The following is a 25,081-nucleotide window of genomic DNA, read 5'->3' on the forward strand; positions in this document are numbered from 1 at the left end:
TTGTCTTCATACATTTAATTGGAATGGCACGAAATAAAACTTAAAACAAAAAAATATATTGCGCATACCAAAAATTAATAAATGTGTATCAGCTGCGTCTCAGAATGCAATATAACATTAAACAAACATAAACTACAAAAGGAGTCGCGCTATGTAATTAATAAATTGCATATGAAAATTAATAAGTGAATAAATATGTGCAAATATAAAGGAAGAGTGGACCCAAATGATCAGAACAAAATCACAAATAACACTGGGGTCCACAAATGCTAGTGAAAGAGGAGGGAAAAACCCATTCAAAAAAATGTATATATCTTTAAAAAAATTTGTACATAGTCCCAAATAAATGTTAAGAAAGAGTCCCAAAGTGTTTAGGAGTGATCCACAACGTTTCGTTTTTGCTGTATTTTACTTACCCTGTGGTAAGAGTCAGTGTTAACTGTTGGTGGAGGTCTCCTGTGTGTCAGTCATCACAACGTTGGGGATCACTCCTAAACACTTTGGGACTCTTTCTTAACATTTATTTGGGACTATGTACAAATTTTTTTAAAGATATATACATTTTTTTGATTGGGTTTTTCCCTCCTCTTTCACTAGCATTTGTGGACCCCAGTGTTATTTGTGATTTTGTTCTGATCATTTGGGTCCACTATATTTGCACATATTTATTCACTTATTAATTTTCATATGCAATTTATTAATTATATAGCGCGACTCCTTTTGTAGTTTACGAAATAAAACTTCCAGCATCATCACCCTGCCCAATGCAGATTTGTGATTCATGAATATCAGTCATCCACAGTCCTTGTTTTTTTTCTGTTTAGGTGTTAATTATGGTTTATATTTGGTTATTCTGTATGTAAATCCCATTTCCTTTAGGCGATGTCTTACAGTTCGGTCACAGACATTGACTTTGACCATTTGTTTTGTTGTGCATTTTTTACCTTGATGCTCTGAGGTTTTTCTTGGTCTACCAGTACACTTAACAAACTTCCCATTTCATTTGTACTTGGTCCAGATTTTAGACACAGCTTACTGGGAACAACATCTTTTGCAACATTCCGTGACAATTTATCTTCTTGAAGAAGTTTTAGAATCCACCCTTTTGATACAACTGATATCTCTGGTGTTTGAGCCACGATTCAGGTCAATCAGGTTGATACAATAACTCACCAAGGTGTGCAAGCACTCTTAATGCAGACTAATTAGCAGATGTAATCTGAAGCAGATGTTTGTTTGAGAACGGCAAAGTACATGGTGATTCCATATTATTTTCCTCAGAATTGAGCGATTCCATATTTTTCTTAAATCCAGAAGGTTTGGAATGTTGAATAAAAAGTCGTTTTGAGGCATGTCCGATTTGTTCTTTTCTACAAAATCAATTGAAAAATCTTTTCCATACTTTTTGCCAGGGGTTGTAAATCCAAGGATATCCAGAAGCGCAAGGAGAATAATAAAATTATTTATTAAATGAGCATAATAAAAATCCACAGTCTGAAAAGCAATGCTTGCAAGGTATATATGTAGGTTAACTCAAGGTGAACAACAAAAAATCGGGGTTACTTACCGGTAACATCCCTTTTCCAGGAGTCTTTTAGGACAGCCACCGTAGAGAGACACAGGCTCCTCCCCTCTTAGGAAAAGCTGAGTTAGGCTTACCGGTAACTCCTTTTCTGAGAGTCTTCCAGGACAGCCCATGAGACCTAGGGCTCCTCCTACCAGGACAGGAAACACGTTAACCCCCACCGGATAAAAGGGCGGTCCTCCAGGCCCCATGCCAGTCTTCTCGAGAACCGTAGGACTACCCTGAAAAACATGCATTAAAACACATAAATTCCATACAAAACCGGGTGGGAATCCGGCTGTCCTGGAAGACTCTCAGAAAAGGAGTTACCGGTAAGCCTAACTCAGCTTTTCTCTCAAGCGTCTTCCAGGACAGCCCATGAGACGATGAGCCAGAACTTACCAGTCTAGGGTGGGACAACTGCCTGAAAGACCTTTCAACCAAACGCCTGTTCTTGAGCGGATAGCAGATCCAGGCGATAATGTTTAATGAAGGTCGAATAACTGGACCATGTGGCAGCCTTGCAGATTTGTTCCGGTGAAGCACCAGTCCTCTCAGCCCAAGACACAGACAAAGCTCTTCTTGAATGCGCAGTAACAAAAGATGTAGGAAATTCTCTAATTTTATAGGATTCTGAGATGTCCTGCTTAATTCATCTAGCCAATGTGGCTTTAGATGTACTTTTACCCTTGTGTGTACCTGAAAAAAGGACAAATAAAGCGTCTGTCTTTCTGAAGGTCTTGGTGACCTCCAAATAGGCAAGAAGGGCTCTTCTCACATCCAAAAAACTAAATTAATTTTCCTGATCGCCCTGTGGCAAACTACAAAAGGATGGCAGTACAATGTCCTGTGAAATGTACTGGCTACCTTAGGCAAAAAACCTTTAACAGAAATATCCTCTAAGGGCTCAAAAGGAAACTCTACCAGAGTTTGAAGTACCAAGGACAGGTCCCAAGTTGGACAACTTCTTACCACTACTGGCCTGGCCCTTGAAATGGATTTAAAAAATCTCGCTATCGTCGGATTTTCCAAAAGATAAAAAACTGGAGGAAAACACTGATAGCTGCCGCCTGTACCTTCAAGGTACTAACTGAAAGACCCTTGTCGACACCCTCTTGAAAAAATTCCAAAATAGAAGGAACGTCATGCGTTGATCTTTGGTTTTCAGACAACCATGAATTAAACTTTTTCCAAAACTTTGGAATATATAGCTCTAGTGACTGGTTTTCTGCAATTCACCAAAGTTTTGATCACTTTGTCAGAAAACCCCTGAGCCTTTAGTATCTTTTCTTCAGATACCAAGCCGTCAAACTTAAGGAAACCACCTGTGGGTGTGACACTGGACCCTGCGACAGCAAGTCCTCTCTCTTCTGAAGTCTCAGTGGAGGCTTCAAAACCAGAGACTGTAGCAGGGAAAACCATGGCCTCTTGGGCTAGAAGGGGGCGATCAGAATAAGGTCTGTTTCTTCTAGGAGAAACTTCCGGAGCACTTCCGGAATAAGTCTGATCGGGGGAAAGGCGTAGCAGAGGTCGAATGGCCACGGATTTGCTAGAGCATCGATCCCCAGTGAATGGTCTTTTGGGTTTAGAGAAAAGAACTCCTCTGTCTTGCGGTTGTCCTGATTTGCGAACAGATCTGCATCGGGCCAACCCCATTTGTTGGTGATCTCCGTAAACACCTCTGGATGAAGCGACCAATTGTCTTGCTCCACCTTGTGTCGACTGAGATAGTCTGCCAGAGAGTTTTGCGTCCCCTTCAGGTGCACTGCTGAAATTGAGACTAGATTTACTTCTACCCATGACAAAATTCCCTGGGCAATCCATTGAAGAATCCGACTCCTCGTGCCTCCCTGCTTGTTGAGGTACGCAACTGTCGCAATGTTGTCGCATAGGATCTGGAGATTGTGACCCCTGATCTCCGACTGAAAGGCTTGCAGGGCTCTCTGGACTGCCAGCAGCTCCCTCTGGTTTGACTAAGCTTTCGGTTCTTCCAAGGAGGATTTTCCCTGTGCGGCTTTGTCGCTGAGGTGGGCTCCCCATCCCCAGGAACTTGCGTCCGTCGTGATCCTCCTGGATACCGCAATGGCCCATGGCAGGCCTCTTGTTAGGTGCAGATTTGTCCTCCAACACCACAAGCTTCTTTTCACTTTGGTAGGTAACAGAACTCTTGCCTCCAGAGACCTTGCGTCTCCATCCCAGTTTCTCAGGAGAAACATCTGCAATTGTCTTTGATGGAACCTTGCCCATGGCACTGCAGGGAAACACAAGGTCATCAGATGTTTTTTAGATGTATGAGGGGTTTTTGAGGAAATAGGAGTGGAACACATTTTATTAGATACACTGGTCAAGTTTCATGCGTTGCTGTGCGTATTATATCTTTTGATTATTCAGTCCTTAACTGGCAAGCGCCATTACACCCCCCTCTTTACATATGCTATTCGGTGCGTGAGCACATTACAGTAGTGGCTGCTGCTTTTAATATTAATTTTATAGTGATTTTAATATTTTATTCTAAACATTATTTTAGTGCCCCTGGTTAGTTTGGTTTTGCGCATTAGTTCCCCCCTTATTACAAGGTCATCAGACCCACTGTCCTTGAGATCTCCCTCAGCGAGACCAACTGATTGGTCTGTAAGGCTGAAACTGCTTGTACCATCTTTGAGACCTTCTCCTCTGGGAGAAAAACTTTTTGGTCTACTGAGCAAAAATCGTAGCCCAGATACTTCACCTTCTGGGCCGGATCTAGGGAAGACTTCTCTCTGTTTATCAACCAGCCTAGGGATTAAAGGAAGTCTTGTACGGTCTGGAGATCTATTAGTAATTTTTGGTAAGACTCTGCCACTATTAGGAGGTCGTCCAGGTAAGGGATGATAGTTATCGCCTTTAACCTTAGCGGAGCCAGCGCCTCCCCCAACACCTTTGTGAAAATGCGTGGGGCTGAGGACAGAGCGAAGGGGAGGGCCTGAAACTGAAAGTGCCGGATTTCTGTTCCCATTTTGACTGCTATTCTCAGGAATCTCTGGCATGCTGGGTGGATCGGGACATGCAGATAAGCATCCCTTAAGTCCAAAATGGCCATGAGGCAGTTTGGGTAAAGCAGGCTTCTGATTGAGAACACTGGCCCAGATTCAAGAAGCAATTGCGCCCGTGTAACCATAAGTTACACGGCGCAATTGCTTACTTGCTCCGGTGTAACGAGTGCTCCTGATTCAGGAACCTCGTTACACCGACTGCAGCCTAAAATCTGCGCGGCATAAGGCTCTTATGCCTCGCACTTTTTAGGCTGCATTCTTGCGTGTGCCGCTAGGGGGCGCTCCCATTGTGATCAGCGTGTAGTATGCAAATTGCATACTACCAACTGATTCACAAACTTGCGCGGGCCCCGCGCAAGCCAGGTACGGAGTTTCCATACGGCAACTTTAGCGCAAGGCTGCCCTTTCTAATAGCAGGGGCAGCCAATGCTAAAGTATAGCCGCCGCTCCCGCGCCGTGAAATTTGAATTTCACGCCGTTTGCGTAAGTGATTCGTGAATGGCGCTGGACGCCATTCACGTTCACTTTGAAGCAAATGATGTCCTTGCGACGTCATTTGCCGCAATGCACGTCGGGAAAGTTTCCCGACGGAGCATGCGCTGTAAGCTCGGCGCGGGAGCGCGCCTAATTTAAATGATTCCCGCCCCCGGCGGGATCATTTACATTGCGCGCGCTTACGCCGGGCAATTTTGCCGGCACGCCCTCGCAATTCACGAGAAACTGCTCCGTGAATCGAGGGCAGCGCAAAATATTTGCGTGGGCGCAGGGCAAAATCGTTGCCCTGTGCCCGCGCAAATATAGAGCAATTCTACCTGAATCTGGGCCACTGTCTTCATACGGAAGTGCTTGTACCTGATTGATTGGTTTAGGGAGCGGAGATTCAGAATGAGCTGATACTTTCCTGACGGCTTTCTGATAACAAAAATATGGGAATAAAACCCTTTGTTCTGATCTGAACGGGGGAACAGGAATCAGGACTTTCTGGTCTAGCAAGTCTCCTATTTGGAGACCCAGAGCCCTCGCTTTCTCCCGATCTTTGGGAAGAGAAATGATCAATAGCTGCTCTGGAGGTTGGCAGGAGATTTCCAGTCTGTACCCATTTGCCACTAGATCCAGAATGAAGGGACTTGAAGTGACTGCTGCCCATTGTGGGAGAAAGGCCCTCAATCTTCCTCCCACTGGAAGATGCTGGTCATTGTGGCTTGGCGGGTTGTTGAGGTGTGTTAAACAAAACACCCCCTTTACCTCTGCCCAGACCAGTGCTTCTTAGGCCTATTGTCCTTTTCTCTAGGACTCTGCTGGGCTCCCCATCCCTGTCTGTTTTGGCCACAATTTTTTTTTCTGCCTGTCTGTTTTTTCTTGTTTTCTGGAAAGGCCTTTTTCCTATCGGCCGTACGATCCAGTGCCTCCTGCAACCCAGGGCCAAAAAGATGATCCCCTGTTAGGGGAAGCCCACATAGGCGCAATTTAGAGGCTGCATCACCCGACCATGTTTTAAGCCAAAGGCTTCTCCTGGCTGAATTTACTAAAGCTGAGGTCCTGGCTGTCATTCTTAATGACTCTGCGGAAGAATCAGCTAAAAAACCCACAGCACTAAAAAGGAGAGGGAAAGATTTTAAAATCTCCTCCCTAGAGGTACCTGCCAAAAGGTGAGTTTGGATTTGTGTAAGCCATTCTTCCAAATTTCTGGCTACACAAGTGGAGGCCAGAGCAGGTTTAAGATTCCCAACAGCTGAATCCCAGGCTCTATGAAGAAGGACATCTCCTTTCTTGTCCATTGGATCCTTAAGCGTACCCATATCATCAAATGCCAGGTCCGAAATTTTTTTGAAATCTTTGAAAGAGGTGCATCTAACTTTGGATTTTTGTTCCACGGCAGCGCTGCATCCTCATCAAATGGAAACCTTCTTTTTAGGTTACCAGAAAAGGAAGGTTTTCTCTCTGGATTCTCCCACTCCAGCTTGATGGTATCAAGGAGGGAACTGTGCACTGGAAAGACTTTAGATTTCTTTTTGTGCAAACCTTTGTACATAAGGTCATGTTTAGACAATTGTACCTCCTCCTCCTCCTCCTCCTCCTCCTCCTCCTCCATTTCAAGTGTTGTATAGATGGCCTTTAATAAGTCATCCACGTCTTCCAGAGACAACTTAAACCTTGAGCCCCTAGAGGATTCTCTATCCCTGGGTTCTGTATCCGACCCCGATTCTTCCGGAGAAGAACGGGTAGATCTGGCTTCAGTCTCAGAGTCTTCACTCTCTACCCTCAGCTTCAGGGTGCCAACGACAGAAGCCTTTCTTTTTGAAGGTGTACTCTGTGGGGGAGCCTGAATTTTACCAATTAAGTCCTTAAAAGAGCTAAACTTAGAAGTAAGCTCATCTCGGACTGAAGTCAGCATTTTCTGACAGAAGGTCACAGGGTCATCCCTCACTAAACCATCTATACATGTGCGGCAAACTGGTTTGCACCAAGTGGTGCTCAGGTTGTTTCCGCAAACCACACATTTCCTTTTATGTGGCTGCGCTTGGGCCTTGTCCTGTGTCTTGGCCTGTAAGACAAAACAAAATGACCCAATAAACATCTAAGCCACCAAACACACCGTAACACCACATGCAGGAGGAGGAAAATGTGTCCCCTAACGCCAAATCCTATGACTGGGAGGGGTAAAACCATTCACCAGGATAGCAAGAGAGTGCATTACAAAAAGACTTAAAAAGGCTTACCTGAGAGGTGCTGGTGTTGGAGACCGCATCCGCTGCCTGTGAAGGTACTGCAGGAGAATCCATTGTCCCTCTGGTTGTCCACAGCCTCTGCTGTTTCTTCCAAACAACAACAGCAGCCAGCGTCCCCTATTCGCGCCGTTTATAGAGACAGGAACCAGCGTCTCCGGCGCCCGATGATGTCATACGACCCGGAAGTGACCCCTGCCTGATACTTCCTGTGGGCCAGCTTGGAGCACAGAAGCTCCGCCCCCTCTAGTGCCGCGGCTTCCTCTTTCCCCTGCCTTTACAAGCCCCGCTGTTTGCGGGGAAAGGATACCACCATGCTGCCTAAGCAGTGCACTCTGGGGCCTGACACCAGCATGGTCCTGACCTTCTCCAGGCACTGATCATAGGGGACAGCAGTACACCAGCTTCCCCAGCGGAGACATGCTTCTGGCAAGAAAAAAGGTTAGTGAAACAAACCCCATAAAAACGGCAATTAAAGCCCTTGCTCCTAAGACCTAGGGGACCAGGTTCCAGAAAACATGTTAGCCCCGTCCGGAGGAAACACTAATACTGGCATGGGGCCTGGAGGACCACCCTTTTATCTGGTGGGGGTTAACGTGTTTCCTGTCCTGGTAGGAGGAGCCCTAGGTCTCATGGGCTGTCCTGGAAGACGCTTGAGAGAAACACTGCCTTCCAATTAAGGATTTAAACCTCATCCTCCCTCCAGCTCCTCAGTTTTTCCAGAGTACCTCCGGCCAGCTGGGGAGACACAAGAACGTGTCATAAAAAATAATATTTCATCTTACCCGACGGCCTCGTCTGATGAGTTTCCAGATATATCCACTAAAAAAGGGTGGGTACCGGTGCTGTCCTGAAAGACTCCTGGAAAAGGGATGTTACCGGTAAGTAACCCCGATTTTCCCTGTTAGCCTTTCAGGACAGTCACCGTAGAGACAATAAGTGAGTAGTGGGACTACTGCCTGTAGTACTTTACGCCCAAAAGCCTGATTTTTGGCTGAAAGCAGGTCCAGTCTGTAGTGTTTCACAAACGTCGAGAAACTGGACCACGTTGCGGCTTTGCAAATCTGCTCCAGGGAAGCACCAGCAGACTCTGCCTGCGAAGTCGCTACAGTGTGCCCTGATCCCCTCTGGAGGCTCCACCCCCTTGATACATAGGCCTGAACAATGGCCGATCTTAACCACCTGGCTATTGTGCATTTAGAGGCTCTTGCTCCCTTTCTGGATCCCGAAAATAAAACAAAAAAGGAGTCAGATTTTCTGAACTGACTTGTGCTATTCAAATACTGGAGGACACACCTCCTAACATCTAAGTTATGAAAGCTGCGTTGCTGTTCCCTCACAGGATTCGAGCAAAAAGAAGGCAAGGTAATTTCTTGGCTTCTATGAAAATTAGAAGATACCTTCGGCAAGAAGGCCAGATCCGTTTTGAAAACCACACGATCCGGAAAAACCTGAAAAAAAGGCACCCTAATGGAAAGGGTTTCGAGTTCACTTACTCTTCTAGCTGTGGTGATCCCGATTTTAAACACAGTCTTGAGTGTGATCACTTTTAGCGTACAGCTTTCTATTGGCTCAAATGGTTCTCATGTGAAGGCCTGTAAGACCAAGGAGAGATTCCATACTGGGAAGGTGGGCGTCCTAACTGGTCTTCGCCTACTCAAGGCTTTAAAGAACCTAGATACCCATGGATCAGTTGCTAACTGCTTTTGCAAAAACACACTTAACGCTGAAACCTGACCCTTCAGAGTGCTAATGGCTAGGCCCTTATCTGCCCCAGATTGCAAAAATTCTAACACAGCCACAGAGCTATGGACATTGAAAGAGCTTTCTGAGCACCAGCTATTAAAGCGCTTCCAAACTTTCAAGTAGATGGCTTGCGTTTCTCTCTTTCTGCAACTTAACAGAGTTGTTATTAAACGTTCCGAGAAGCCTTTGCCCCTTAGCAGCTCCTCTTCAGAAGCTACTAGATTCCACCTCTCTACTTGCGGACACCAGATTGGACCCTGAGCAAGGAGATTTTCCCGGATTGGCAGAATCCAGGGAGGTTCCACTGACAAGCCCTTCAGGATGGAAAACCATGGCCTTCTGGGTCAATGAGGTGCAATCAGGATAAGCGTTGTACTCTCCCACTGCAATTTTCTCAAGACTGCCAGAATAAGAGCCGGAGGGGGGAAAGCATAACACCTGGAGAATTGCCAGGTCTGAGCTAGAGCGTCCACCCCTAGAGCTCAGTCCCACCTGTTCAGGGGAAAAAAAGAGCTGCGACTTGGCGTTTTCCCTTGAGGCGAACAGATCCACCTCCGGCATTTCCCACCTTTGAGTGATCACTTTGAAAACCTCTTGGTTCAGAACCCAATCGCCCTCCCTCAGCTTTTTCCTGCTGGGGAAGCCCGCAACTTGGTTCTGTTCCCCCTTCAGATGAACTGCTGAAAGACAGAACATTGGCTTCCGCCCACCTGAGGATGGATTGTGTCAGATCCCACAAGGATCTGCTCCTGGTGCCCCCCTGCTTGTTGACATAAGCTACCGCGGAGGAGTTGTCCGACCGGATCCGTACATGCTGGCCCTGAAGGTCCCTTTGAAAGGCTCTGAGGGCTAGATATATTGCCTTCAGTTCCCTCCAATTCGAGGATCTCCTTGAGTCCTCTTTCTTCCAGGTACCTTGTACCAGATGGGAATTTAGATGCACTCCCCACCCAGTGCCACTGGCGTCCGTTGTTACTGTTCTGAAAATTTGAAGGATCCATTCCAGACCCTGTAACAGGTTCGCCCCCTTCCTCCACCACCAAAGGGCCCTCTTGACCTGGACCGGTACAGATATTAGGGAATCCAGAGACCCTGGGTTGTGGTCCCAGACACTTAAAATGTACAGTTGTAGGGGACGAAAGTGCAGCCCTGCCCACTGTACTGCTGGAAGAGTGGACGTCAGCAAACCCAAGGCTGACATGGCTTTCCTTATTGAGAGCTGAGAGCTGCCTTGAAGGAGCAACATTGCTCTGTCCACCTTCTGGATCTTTTCTGCTGGAAGAAAAGCTATCTGCCTGGTTGAGTCCAGTACATACCTCAGGAAGGGGACCTTTTGCGAGGGCGCCAGACTGGATTTCTCCAGATTCAAGAGCCATCCCAGGTTCTCCAAGATCTCCCTTGCAACCTGGAGGTCCTGGGATAACTGTTCCGGAGAAGATGCAAAAAACAACAGGTCGTCCAGGTACGCCACCACTGAGATGCCCCTGAGACGAAGGAACGCCAGTACCTCCACCATTACTTTGGTGAAGATGCGGGGAGAAGAGGAGAGCCCGAAGGGAAGAGCTTTGAACTGTAGGTGGAACATCCCCTCCTTGGATCTTCCGGCCAGCCTGAGAAACTTCTGATGGCACTCCGCTATAGGGATGTGTAAATAGGCATCCTTCAGGTCTATTGATGCCATAAAACAGTTTGGAGGGAGAAGTGCCCTTACAGAGTAAATTGAGTCCATCCGGAATCTCTTGTATGTGACCGAGACATTTAGGGGCTTCAAATTCATTATAAGTCTGAATTTCCTGGAGGGTTTGCGGACCACAAAAATGTGGGAGTAGAAGCCCCTGCCTGTCTCCTCTGTTGGGACCCGAACCACCACCTCTTGATCCTCCAACTCCTGAAGGGAGGAGAGAAGAGCCACAGATTTTTCTTTGCACTTTGGCAATTCGGTGATTAGAAGTCTGAATGGGGGGGATTTGAAAATTCCAATCTGTATCCTCGCCTTATGATCCCTAGCACAAACTGATTGCTGGTGATCATTTTCCATTGTGGGAGAAAGCCCCCCAACCTTCCTCCCACTTTGACTCCGTCACTGTGGTTTTTGGGGCTGTTCAGGAGCACGAACAATCGCTCCTCCACGACCCTTGCCCTTCTGCCCCCAAAACTTCTTCCGTTCTGGTTTTGAGGCTTCCACCTTCTTTTGGGACCAGGATTTTTTCTTGGCCTGCCCCCCAAATTTTTTCTTAATGGGAAAGGCTTTTTTCTTGTCGGCTGTTCGGTCTAGAACAGCCTACAAGCCTGGCCCAAACAGAAGATCTCCTGTAAGGGGGATTCCGCATAGCTTAACTTTAGAAGCGCTATCCCCCTGCCACGTTTTGAGCCATAAAGCCCTCCTTGCCAAAATTGGACAAGGCTGCGGACCTTGCAGACATAGGTACAGACTCTGCAGAAGCGTCCGCTAAATACTCCACACCATTTAGTAATGTTGGGAAAGAGGACAATATAGTCTCTTGTGCCAGCCTCAATGTGTGCCTTAATCTGTGTGAGCCAATGCTCCAGATTGCAAGCTACCACCGTGGCTGCCATAGCCAGCTTTAGGTTCCCCTGGGAAGAATCCCAGAATTTTTTCAGAAGCGAATCCATCCTTCTGTCCATGGGGTCTGAAAGCACCCTGTGTCTTCAAACGCCAGGTCCGTGTGTCTGGACACCCGGGAGAAGGCAGCATCCAGCTTGGAAGTTTTGTTCCATACTAGAGCTTCCTCCTCAGAAAAGGGAAACCTTTGTTTCAAAGCATTTGAAAAGAAAGGTTTTCTCTCCGGATCTTGCCATTCCTTTTTGATGGCATTAATCAAGACTTCATGGACCGGAAAAACTTTTTTCTTTTGTTCTCCCAGGCCCATGTACATCCGATCATGGAGCGACAGTGTCTTCTTCTCTTCAGTTATCCCCAAAGTAGTGTGGATAGCCCCCAGTAAATCTTCCACCTCTTCAAGGGAAAGCTTGTAGCGAGAGGTTCTGGAGGACTCCCCCCTCCGTCCCTTCACCCTTCACCCTCTGACTCCCCCTGGGAGCTAGAAGCGGCACTGTCTGGCTCCTCCTCAGCATCCTGTCTGAGTCCCCAGGCTTCTCCCTACTCACAGAGGGAAGTACCACTGGACTAGGTGGAACCAACTGTTGCGCTGGAGAAGGGCTGCTCTGGGGCAACTGAAAACTAGCGAAAAGATCCTTGAATGATTGAAAAGTGCTAGAAAGCTCTTTCACAGATGCTGCTAGGTCAGACCCCTGCTCGGCCTTTCTCTCTCTCTAATAAGCCCCTCAATGCATCTCTTGCTGAGTGCTTTGTTCCAATTTTCACTCAAGGAAGCTCTACAAGAGGGACACTTCTTCTTGGAACTGTGGGCCGATTTTTCTGTGGATTTCTGCAAAAAACACAGACAAGAGCAGAGAGTACCATGAGAGAGAACCCACCAGCGCTTGCAACAGATAGCCACCAGGAGTTCTCCCCCAGGACCAACCACCACCAGGGTCCCAGATACACATCCAAAACTCCCCGACCACTAGGAGAAAAAACACCAGTGAAGCTGTTAACATAGTAAGGGAACACCACCCCAGGGTTCTCCTTACCTTAGAGTGGCTGGTGCTGTTGTCATCCGGAGGTGCGCGCAAAGTCTTCACTTCCGACATCTCCTCTGAGGATTGTGGTCGCAACTGCCAAAAAAACACCGTCCCTACGGCTGCAAGAGAGGCTGCACCAGCCCAGCGTTTGGTCCTTTTCACTCTGCAGCGTCTGGGACCACGAGAAGTGTATCCGGCGGAAGTGCCCGCCCCTCCCGGAACTGACGTCACTCGTCGTCTGGTCCGGCCCCAGCTTCCCTGGCCGACTGTGAACAACACAGGGAGCTGACACGTCGCCTGCAGCGCCACCCCTGTGCGAACACGGAAAAGGACCTCCGCGGTTGAAATCCTCCCCAGGAATGCAGAGAAACGCTAACACGGCAAGTAGCCCCAGGTATGTAGCTCACTAGCTAACCGGGATGCTGTAAAAAAAAAGATCTGAGGAAAGGAGAGACCGCCCCCCTCAGGAATACTGGCTTCAGCTTCCCCAGCTGTCTGGCCTTTGGTCCCCAGCGGTGTCTCCCTGCCGAAAGGAAACACCATAAACTGAGGTGCTGGGGGGAGGATGAGGTTTAAATCCTTAATTGGAAGGCGGTGTTTCCTAAGAGGGGAGGAGCATGTGTCTCTCTACGGTGGCTGTCCTGAAAGACAAACAGGGAAAACACCAGCGCTAAAATTGGCTGATATGTGCGAGGGTATCATAAATCTCATAGGTGGGATTGAAAAGTAAAATAGAAAGGAGGTTTCCACACCACACTACAATCCTGCGCTCATGGGGGGAAAAGAAAAACACACACACACGTCTGTGGACTGTCTCTTAATGATATGATAAAATAAATCAATGATGCAAAAAAAAAAATCAATAATAGTTTATTAAGCCATAATGTAAGTAAACTGTCCAATCTTGAGTGGACTCCAATAAGATTAGTATTGGTGACAATTAAAACACTTGAAATCTCCCCTGTGGTCCCTAGAGCAGGGAGGAGCTAACAGTTCCCAAAGTGAACTGGTGCTGATGGAATGACCTGGATCGTGTAGCAAATTACTGTTAGTACCTCAATACTGGATGTCACATGCAGTCCAGTATGCGGGGGCCCTCTAACACGCGGGGTGCAGGATCCAGAGCGATGCCAACGAGAGGGAGGATCCAGGAAGCTCCGTTCGAGCAGGGAGATGACGTCAGAGCCGACAGGACGTCAGCCCAAAGGCTGGATAAGCAGCCACACAATGGTAAGGGAGCTGTATTGAAGCCAATTGACTGCTGTTAAGTTCCCATGCGAAGAGGGGGACACAGCAGGGGATCAAATGCGAGTAGAAAGGGTACCCTGACATTCGTTGGCTTTTTCAAAGTCAAAGAATGGGGCACCCTCAGAGTTTAAATAACAAAAGGCGGTCCACCCTAAAAAATCCTGCCTTTTATTAAACTCTGAGGGTGCCCCATTCTTTGACTTTGAAAAAGCGCATGGTGCGCAAAATGCGTCGTCAGGGTACCCTTTCTACACACATTTGATCCCCCGCTGTGCCCCCCCTTCGCATGGGAACTTAACAGCAGTCAATTGGCTTTAATACAGCTCCCTAAGGGCTCTTTCACACGGCGCGGACCGTTTCTGGGTCCGCTCCGTGTGTCCGCCAAAGCTCAGCGGGGATCCCCGCTGAGCTGTCGGCGGATAGGGCGGTCCCCGCACACAGTGCAGGGACCGCCCTGTCTCTGCTCTCCCCTATGGGGGACCGGATGCAGACGGACCGTCTGTCCGTCCGCATCCGGTCCGTTCCGACGAACGGAAGAAAAATAGGGTTTCTTCCGTTCGGAAAAGCGGATCCCGACTGACGCTAGCGGATGCTCCATCCGCTAACGGACGCGTTCCCATAGGGATTCATTACAAGTCCGTTAACGGACTTGTAATGAATGGACGAACGGTCCGCTCGTGTGAAAGGACCCTTAGCAGGGTTTTCCTTGCGACGTGCAACTGGGAGTTACTATAGTGGGTGCCTTTTCCAGCTATCCCCACTAGAGAGCAGCAGAGCACAGCCGTTATTCACATTGGAGAAAAGGAGCTCTCCACTGCACACCTTTCCATCGTGCGGCTGCTCGTCCAGCCTTTGGGCTGATGTCCCGTCGGCTTTGACATCTCCCTGCTCGAACGGAGCTTCCTGGATCCCCCCTCTCATTAACATCGCTCTGGATCCTGCACCCAGTGTGTTGGAGGGCCCCCGCATACCGGACTGCATGCAACATCCAGTATTGAGGTACTAGCAGTAATTCGCTACACGATCCAGGTCATCACATCAGCACCCATTCACTTTGGGAACCGTTCGCTCCTCCTTGCTCTAGGGACCACAAGGGAGATTTCAAGTGTTTTAATTGTCACCAATACTAATCTTGTTGGAGTCCACTCAGGATTGGACGTTTTACTTACATTATGGCTGAATAAACTATTGATTTTTTTCATCACATCATTGATTTATTTTATCATATCATTATGAGACAGTTCACAGACGTGTGTTTCTTTTCCCCATGAGCACAGGATTGTAGTGCGGTATGTGATTTGTGGAATGGCGGCAAACTTTGCTACTTAAAAATCTTCATAGGCGACACTTTAAAAAGGTTTACAGGTTATCAGTTTAGGGTTACAGAGGTGGTCTTGGGCAAGAATTGTTACTCTTGCTCCAACATTCGTGGCAATACCACACGTGTGGTTTGAACACCGTTTACAAATGTGGGCGTGACGTAGGAATGTGTTTGCTTCTGCGTGCAAGCATGCAGGGACAGGGTCGCTTTAAAAACTTTATTATGGTAAAAAAATTTACTTTGACACTTTCCCTTAAAAAAAATATTTTGATCACTTTTACAAGGAACATAAACATCACTTGTAATAGAAATAGGGTATGACAAGTCCTCTTTTTGGAAAGATGTGGGGTCTATAAGAGGAACGTCCCCTCCCACCACCTGTAAAAACAAGCGGCTAAACAGCCACTGTGACTGGTCTTACGGTGCAGGGAATCGCTGGCTGAAAAAGAAGATATCTGAATGATGCCTGTAGCTGTAGGCATCAGATACGGTTTCTCTACTCAAAGTCCGGGACGTCCTACGACGGCATTGGGCGGGAAGTAGTTAAGGTTAAACCGCTTCTCCAATCTCATTGTGTGGCCCCCATGTCCTCTTACACTACCTGAAACGTTTCCTTCCTACGCTAGGATCACCATTGAGGTATTTGTATATTGCCATTATATCTCCTCTCAAGCATTTCTTCATTCTCCAGGGAGAATACATTTAGTTCTTGTAGTTGTTCCTCGTAATTTAAGTCCTCCAGTCCGCTGATTAATTTTGTTGCCCTTCTCTTTTTTTTTTAATTTAATTCTCTTTAATGGATTTTTTTTTGTCACATATAAAAAACAGGTTACATTCATAGTATTCCTTTTAAAAAACATTTCTCATTCCCCGCATGTCATAACCTTATGGGTTTCCCTCATTGATTTGTTTGTCCCCTCCCTCCACTCACCCTTGTTCTCCAGTTTGATAAGCATCATTTCACAGGGGGTATCCTATTCTAAGCAGCCACGGTTTCCATATTTTATCGAATTCCACCGAGACCAGCTCCTCCTTAATGCCTTTCATTTGGTCACACAATTCCTCTAGTGTCTTTTTACATTCATTTACCACCAAAAATACATCTTTTATTGTGGGAATATCTTCTGTCGGGGGAATTACTATTGGATCTGTATCTACTACAGCTGTGTTTTTATTAACAGTTGTTTTAATTACGGCAACTGCTTGACCTTGGCTTCTTCTATCTGTATTTGTTTTTGCGGTGGCCTGGGATGATAAACTTTTACTTGGGGTTTGCTCTGTTGAGTGGATATATTTTTCTAGTTTGGCCGCTGCTACACCCCCCTTTTCCTTTGCCGACCTTAACGATTGCGGCCCCGACATTATTGTTGGAAAAGGAAAAAAACAGGCTTTTATTTCTTGAGAATGGGTTACGGATGGAGAACAGTCCTTGAATAATCCTTAAAAAGGGACTTGCAGGTATACGATAACCGTATATTAACTATATATTAGCGTTGTATTCGACTGTCCCAGGGAGAAAAAAAAAAGGGGGGGGGCATGGACAAAACGGCAACAAGTGTACCTGAGGTAGCAAAAAAAGAACCCTTTGGCTTTGACCAGCCAGCTCTTTATTTCTAGACAGTCTGAGAGAAAAAAAAAAAGCAGTTCCTTCCCTCTCACCTCCTTGTATAGAGGAGTAATAGAAAACAAAGTGCTTAGTGCCGGAATAATACACAGTTCCAAGCATAAAGCGTCAATGCTATTCTGGGTTACTCACTCTGTCCTTTCCAGGCTGTTTTCCATGGATTCTCCCCGTAGCACCAATCAAGCTGCAGACTGCTTATGGAATCCTTCCTCCTTACTTTACTTTGCTTTAGGACTGCACTCCTCCGCCGACAATGCTCCCAATGCAGCAGAATCTTGGGCCCACCGAGAGGTACCGAGTACTGTGCAGAATACTATGGGGGAACAAGGGGGGACCCTCCGGGATGCCCCACCGCCTTCTCCGGCGGGGAAACGCCAGGATTCGCTGGGCCGTTCACGCTGACCACCGCCATCCAATCACGGACTCAGATCTCGGCGCTCGGGACTACGGACAAATCCACTGCCAGACCTCCGATGGACCTCCTGGGAGACCCCCCCAGACAACTGGCTCGCAACTCCGGGGACACTCCCGCTCACCGCGGCTCCACAGGCAGGCAGGTATGTCCGCTCGGCTTTCCCCTATCGGCATCAGCGTTAGCGGAGGGTTCAGCAGGGGATTCAGTGAGTTCACACAAAACTAATATGCGGTTAACGCAGGGGGTTTGCGGAGAATTTGAGCGGCATACTAGGGGTAGTAGAGCCATGGGGGAAGCAGCTCGCACCTCACCACCACATCTCACATGCCTGCCTCACTCCACACACCTCTTGTTGCCCTTCTCTGGTCTCTTTAGCACATTCTTTCTGATGACTGATGACCAAAACTGTGGCCGAACCAGGTTTTTCTCAAGTGCCAGGATTATAATTTTATCTCTGGAGCAAATGCCCTTTTTTTATGCATTTTAATAGTCTGCTGGCTTTGCTTGCTGCAGCTCAACATTGCATGCTAATGCTCTAGGGCCGAAACTACTAATCGATTAATCGACAACTAATCGATTATGAAATTAATCTATTACAATTTTCATAATCGATTAATCGGCCAGTAACATAATGGGGTTAAAAAAACTAAAATTAGCCCTTTATAGTACAAAAAAGCAAATCGCTACTGTAAATATTACTTTCACTGTCCCACAGTAAAAAAATGAACCCCTTACAGTAGCGATTATTTGCGCTTTTGTACTTATTTTTGTTTTTTTAACCCCATTATGTAACTAAACATCTCAGGCCTGGGTTCACACCTCTGTTTTTTGGTGCTTTTTGCAGAAACACACTACAGTTCATTTACATGTTTCCTCATGGGACACGTTCACATCCATGATTTTTTTTCAGCTGCTGCGTATTTGGAAAGGACAAGGACTTTTTAATGCAAAACGGTGCTATTTTCTTTATTTTTTCAATGGAGAAGCTGCAGAAAAGCATGTAATGTGTTTTTGCGGCAATTTGTGTTTTGTAATCTGCCCAACAACAAATTGGCCCAAATTTTTTAAAAAATGACAATTTCTTTATTTTTTAAGGTCATTATTCGATTAATCGAAACAATAAATCGGCCAACTAATCGATTATGAAAATAATCGTTAGCAAAAATGTATAAGAAAGAACTGGGACGGCCGCACTCCAAAAATAAAAATTTGTTCCTTTTAATAAAAACTGGTCACAACATGGATGTCATAGCAAAAAAATCAGGAAAAAGGGCTAACGCGTTTCACACTCTCATACAGTGCTTATTTATAGCTCAAATAATCGTTAGTTGCAGCCCTATACTGCTCTGTCATCTACTAGGACCCCCATCCCTTTCTCCATCCTCGATTTCCCCAGAGGTTCTCCCCCTAGTGAGTAGTTTGCATTTATTTTTTTAGCCCCCAAATGTATCACTTTACATTTCTCAACATGAAACCTCATTTGCCATGTAGTTGCCCACCCTATTTTATTCAGGTCTTCCTGTAAAATTTTTATATCCCGATGTGACGTTATTGCCCTGCTTTTTTGTGTGTCTGCAAAAACTGAGATTGAGCCATTTATACCGACCGATATATCATTGAAGAAAAAATTAAACAGAATTGGTCCTAAGACACAGCCTTGGGGTACCCCTCTTACCACTTCAGACCAGTCAGAGTACACGTTATTTATTGCGTTTGTAAAACTGCTGTGCAAATACCGTGTGACCTAATTTTAACTTGTAAACAAAAAGTGCCAGAAAAAGCCTGGTCGGCAAGTGGCCAAGAACCTTTAAATACACAAATTTTTAATTCAAATTAATGCTACTGCAGCTGAAAAAAAAAAAAAGGCTTAAAAAAGGACCCTGGAGCGCAACACACCCCCACATCCCCAAGTCCCGCTACAAATCAAAGGGAGAATGAAGATTTGCAGTCCAAGGACCACGGCTATGGAACGCTCTACCCACAAACATTCGCATGAAAGAAAACCATCGGGCCTTCAAGAAAAAACTTAAGACTCATCTCTTCTGAAGGATTAGGACGACACTGGATGGAAATAAGCGCCTTGAGGCGATTTAATTCGCATTTGCAGCGCTATACAAGTTATTCACTCACTCACACATTGTCATGGTAATCAAGATGCTTGCGGTTCAAGCCTCACAATTCGAATGGACAGCGGTGTTCTCCCAGTGGTCTCAGGGTTTCATTGACATCACTATTGTTGTGCCTGACTTGCACCAGTTGCTTCCTGCACAGCAACAGTCGGATTATAACATCATCATATTATTTCCCTGGAACCCTATGGCTGACTTGGCCACTGGCAGTTATGAAAATTTCACCATTGCAGATTGTGTAGCTTGTGCCTGCTGACTTGAATTCCTTGAGGCTACCTTCATGTATACCTTAGAAGCATTACATTTCAGACTATGGAAAATTGTGCTTTAATAGATTTTTCTTTATGGTCTTTGAGCTTCTGGATATATGCTCCTTGGATATATTCATATAACACATGGCTTCTTTATTGCACTAGTGGTACACCAACGCCATCAATTGTTTCTAAAATCTTACACACAGAAGGCACAGCCCTAGACTCAACACATTATAGCTCTGGACACTCCTTCCCAAGGGGAGATATATTAACTCCTGCTTCACCCACTTTGAAAGGGCCTTCCCCCTGCGCCACTGAGAAGGCCTTCGGGGATAAGGCTCCACCAGATGCGTAGCTCACATCCCTGTACAGCACCCTGTTGCTAATTGCACCTTACTGCACTGCTGTACCAAGGGAGAACTCTCAAATCAGAATCAAGTGCCCACTGCAACATTACAGCCTGGCTCTGCATCTTCCATGAAGTGGGGTTTGGGTGCACTCCCTGAAGCCACTGTTGAGAGGCACCAACCTGGAAGATGCAGGGTGAAACCTCAGTGGTTTAGGCACAACTAGGTTGGGATAGAGCTCAAGTAAAATATAAGGGCTACCCAACGTGCTTTTTGCCAGTGTCCAATCACCTGAAGCTCTCTGCATACCCACGGTCAACGATTAATAGAGCAGGTGTCCTGTACTATATGATAAACAAATCAGCTTTTTAAAAAGATTTTAGGATGCATGTGCACACTTGTATTGCTTGAGTTAAACACGCACTACTTTAAGCATACCATCACATTCGTCTCTCAGAAACATCTACAGGCAATAACACCAACTTCATTTAGAGAAATGTAAGCATTAATGCATATTTTATTATTTTTTTAAGGATTTAAGAAAACATTACAAACTAGACAGAAAGCAACATAAAGAGTTAAAAAAAAAAAAAAAAGAAAAAAAGAAAGAAGTGGAAACTACATATGGTGTTAAAGGTCAACAGTAAAATGGTAAATGTTCCAAAGAAATCTGCAGAAATCTTCGGTGGAATTACTTGTAAGAGAATAAAGAAAAGCTGTAAGCCCAATGACCAACTAAAATTCTACAAATTTACAGAAAAAAATAAAAAAAGTACGAATTGCATTGCTGCCATTTTCCCCAATACTTCACAGTAATTACAAATAGGTTTTGTACACATGCACAAAAGTGTTAAACGTTATAAGCATGTAAAATGAACTTTGTCACAAGAGGGGCCCTCATGCAGCATATTCATGGTTTGCCAGATCAAAGGCTGTAAAATCGCAGACTACGATCCATTCCTGCTGAAGCTAGGAACTTGGCATTCTGACCAAATGCCAAGCCTGTGGTAAGTGCGCTGTGATCTGTGGAAGAAGAAATTTACATGCTTAGTCATTTAATATATAAATAAAATCAAAATAATTCGGTGCTCCAACTTAACCCTATGCCAAGCCGCAGTGTATTATCTTTTGGAAGACAAAATAAAATACACGCAATATACTGCGTGAGAATAAATACTGAACAATATCATTAGTAGATAATGCATTCTATATCCCCATCTAAAAACATTTTCCATATATACTAGTGAATTATATATAACTATATAGTGTTTTGAACAATCCACACTGCTCCTTTTATAAGGCTCACTAACCCACCGGGTGAGCTTTCCACATAGACAGTCTCAGAGGGGGTTAGGAAAAAAAAAAAATAGGCTTCTATAATATAAAAAACAAACAAATCAAAGCAATTCATTAAAAAAATAACGCACTTTAAAGTGGTAGTAACCCCAAAACCAAAAATGTAATATACTGGCAGCTTATCAATCAGATGTGGTGGCTGCATTACTTAAAGGGGTGGTTCCCCCTAAAACAAATTTCTAACAATACATTCGTAAGACTGCTTACACTGCGGGTAGGCTGGCTTTTGTTTTGTTTTTTTAGTACATACCTCGATATCGCCATTTCGTCCCTTGGCGGTGGGCGTTCCTAGTTGATTGACGTTCCTCCGACGGGCACATACGTGACGTCACGACTTTCCGAAAGAAGCCGAACGTCGCTGCGCAGGCGCCGTATAGAGCAGACTCTATACGGCGCCTGCGCAATGACGTTCGGCTTCTGTCGGAAAGTCGTGACGCGCAGTATGCGCCCGGAGGAACGTCAATCAACTAGGAACGCCCACCGCCAAGGGACGAAACGGCGATATCGAGGTATGTACTAAAAAAAAAAAAAAAAAAAAAAAGCCAGCTTACCCGCAGTGTAAGCAGTCTTACGAATGTATTGTTAGAAATTTGTTTTAGGGGGAACCACCGCTTTAAATTAAAGCCAAACTCAAGCAAACACTTGGGTCTTTCATACCAATTTAATAACACTCAAATTGCAGTGCTATACAGCACTGTATAATTTGTTCATATATACGATCGTTCACTATTCAGTACAAGTGGTGGCTGATGTGCACAAGATAAACACTTGAGATGTAATGTTTTTGAACACGGCAGGACTTTTTGGGGATTTGTGTACAAAAAAAAAATTAATAAAAAATCTACACAGCGCTAAACATGAAAAGCCATGTTCAAACAACAAAATAATAATTGTGATATCTACATATATAGTCTGCAAATAATAATTGTGCAACTATAAGCATCATCCATAAATGTAGCAATCTTGTGAAACAATTAAATCCTCAGGCGATATATTCACCAAGGGGATCATCAACGCATTTGTTAACAACCCCCCCCCCCCCAAAATGGATCCTGCTCCTTTAACCACTTAAGGACCGCCTCTTGCACATATACGTCAGCAGAATGGCACAGCTGGGCACAAGCACGTACCTGTATGTCCTCTAAGTAGCCAGCCGTGGGTCGCGGCCGCGCACCCTGGTCCGAAGCTCTGTGACCCGCGTCCAGCGATCGGTCCCGGAGCTGAAGAACGAGGAGAGCTGTGTGTAAACACAGCTTCCCCGTTGTTCACTGTGGCGCTGTCATTGATCGTGTGTTCCCTGATCTAGGGAAGCACGATCAATGACGTCACACGTCCAGCCCCGCCCCCTACAGTTAGAAACACATATGAGGTCACACTTAACCCCATTCAGCGCCCCCTAGTGGTTAACTCCCAAACTGCAATTGTCATTTTCACAGTAAACAATGCATTTTTATAGCATTTTTTTGCTGTGAAAATGACAATTGTCCCAAAAATTTGTCAAAATTGTCCGATGTGTCCGCCATAATGTCGGTCACGAAAAAAAAAAACCCACTGATCGCCGCCATTAGTGGTAAAAAAAATAAATAAAAATGCAATAAAACTATCCCCTATTTTCTAAACACTATAAATTTTGCGCAAACCAAATCGATAAACGCTTATTGCGATTTTTTTTTATACCAAAAAATAGGTAGAAGAATACGTATCATCCTAAACTGAGGAAAACTATTTTTATATATATATATATATATATATATATATATATATATATATATATATATATATATATATATATATATATATATATATATATATATATATATATATATATTTTTTTTTTTTTTGGGGGGGGATATTTGTTATAGCAAAAAGGAAAAAATATTGCATTTTTTTCTAAATTGTCGCTCTGTTTTTGTTTATAGCGTAAAAAATAAAAACCGCAGAGGTGATCAAATACCACAAAAAGAAAGCTCTATTTGTGGGGGAAAAAAAAAAGGACGCCAATTTTGTTTGGGAGCCACGTCGCACGACTGCGCAATTGTCAGTTAAAGCGACGCCGTGCCGAATCGCAAAAACTGGCTGGGTCCTTTACCTGCATTTAGGTCCGGGTCTTAAGTGGTTAAAGCACGTTATATGACAGTTCTTGTGCGGTTTCATTTGGCCCCCTGTAACACCTAAAAAAAAAAACCTGGCTTATACTGCCAGTTTCTCCCCTTCCCTCTGTAAGCTGAGCACGGTGTATCATGGCTGCTGACCCGGCACCATGGTCAGTATACGTGCCTCCTATCTGCTCTCCTCCTCCCTCCCCTCTGTGTGCGAGCCGCCCCTCCCCCTTCTGCTGCTCTCATAACACTAACCTGTATACACCATCAGCACTGCCTCCTATTGCAGTGTCCCCCACTGTGTATGACTTATAAATATAAATGCTGTAAATACCTAATTTAAGAGCCTAGATTTCGATCACATGACCAGCCAGCTCTCTCCTCCCCTCCAGACTAACAGAGGAAAAAAATATTCATGTGATCGCAATCTCGACATTGAAATTAGGCATTTGAAGCATTTATTGTTATAAATCACACACACACACACACACACACACACACACACACACACACAGAGGGGGATACTACAATAGGGAGGCAATGCTGATGGTGTATACAGGTTAGAGTGGCTTAACCACTTTAACGCCCTGTTCACATCTCTTGTAGTAGAACATGCGTTTCCGCATGTCACAAGTAGGGCAACTGGATTCAATTGAATGAGCTGCCCTATGCGCATTTATGCTTACGGTGCAAAAAAAAAAAAAAAAAAACGACATTTTTGGGTAACAAGCTTCAAGCAATTTTGTTACGCTTTAGATGCGCAACAATCACAGCAAAATTGCACCACGTTTGGAATGAATGGCATCCAAGCGCACACTGCATGTTTTGCCGCAATTTGGAATCGCAGGCAGAACTGTGCCGATTCTACCCAGGCTTGAATAAGGCTTTAACAGCCAAAGTAGCCAATGCACATTTTAGTGTCCATGAAAACCACCTGTTTCAATCCACAATGTGCAAGCACAGTGCTCTGGTCCTTGTGATCATGCCAAGAAACACCTACTCATAAACAAACTCACCAGAAGGTGTGAACCCTTTGTGATGGACTAACTCGGGACAGAGGCTTTTGGAGGGGACTGAATGCTGGCCTCTTGTCTACCGATTATGGGCCCTGGATTTTGGGGGAATATTGTTTTTTGTGAGGTGTATGCACGGGGACCCTTGAGGTGGTGTTACTTTGGATTCAGGTCCATGTCCCCCCAAAACACACAGACTCTGGGAACCCTGTATATGCCATATTAGAAATAGTGATCAATTCATACTGTTGGGACACATACTGTTAAAAGATGCTGTCATCAACTACAGCCACCTGTGTGTTGTCTGCTATAATGTACACAAGTCTAGTATGGCTTCTAAGAGTCTTTTACCCATTGTTGTTTGTGCCAATTAACTCTGCTATTGTATGAAGGAATTCGGTGTTGATATTTATGATAATGTGTATTGTATAGTCTGTGACCTAGGAGACGTCAAGGCTGCCCTGAAAGGTCATATCTCTGAGTCACCTACCTGTCTGGTTAAAGGATTAGTTAATTAGCTCATGTTAATTAGGTTTCTGGTTACAGTTTGTATTTTCATCCTGGTGCATATATTTGTGAGAGATCTCAAATAAAGGAGGCC

The 25,081-nt window shown here is 45.2% G+C and overlaps 1 protein-coding gene across 1 annotated transcript in view; it reads right to left on the bottom strand.

The window, feature by feature from the left end:
• Window positions 1-20,499: 20,499 nt before the first annotated feature.
• The window catches only part of PRPF19 (pre-mRNA processing factor 19), a 66,848-nt gene continuing 62,266 nt past the window's right edge, over window positions 20,500-25,081 (bottom strand). Inside the window, exon 16 of the mRNA XM_040320788.1 lies at window positions 20,500-21,035. Coding sequence (XP_040176722.1) covers window positions 20,938-21,035 — 98 coding nt within the window. The 3' untranslated portion in view covers window positions 20,500-20,937. The remainder of the gene's footprint in view (window positions 21,036-25,081) is intronic.

Source organism: Rana temporaria, chromosome 8, assembly GCF_905171775.1.
Source record: "Rana temporaria chromosome 8, aRanTem1.1, whole genome shotgun sequence".
NCBI classification, from domain to species: Eukaryota; Metazoa; Chordata; class Amphibia; order Anura; family Ranidae; genus Rana; species Rana temporaria.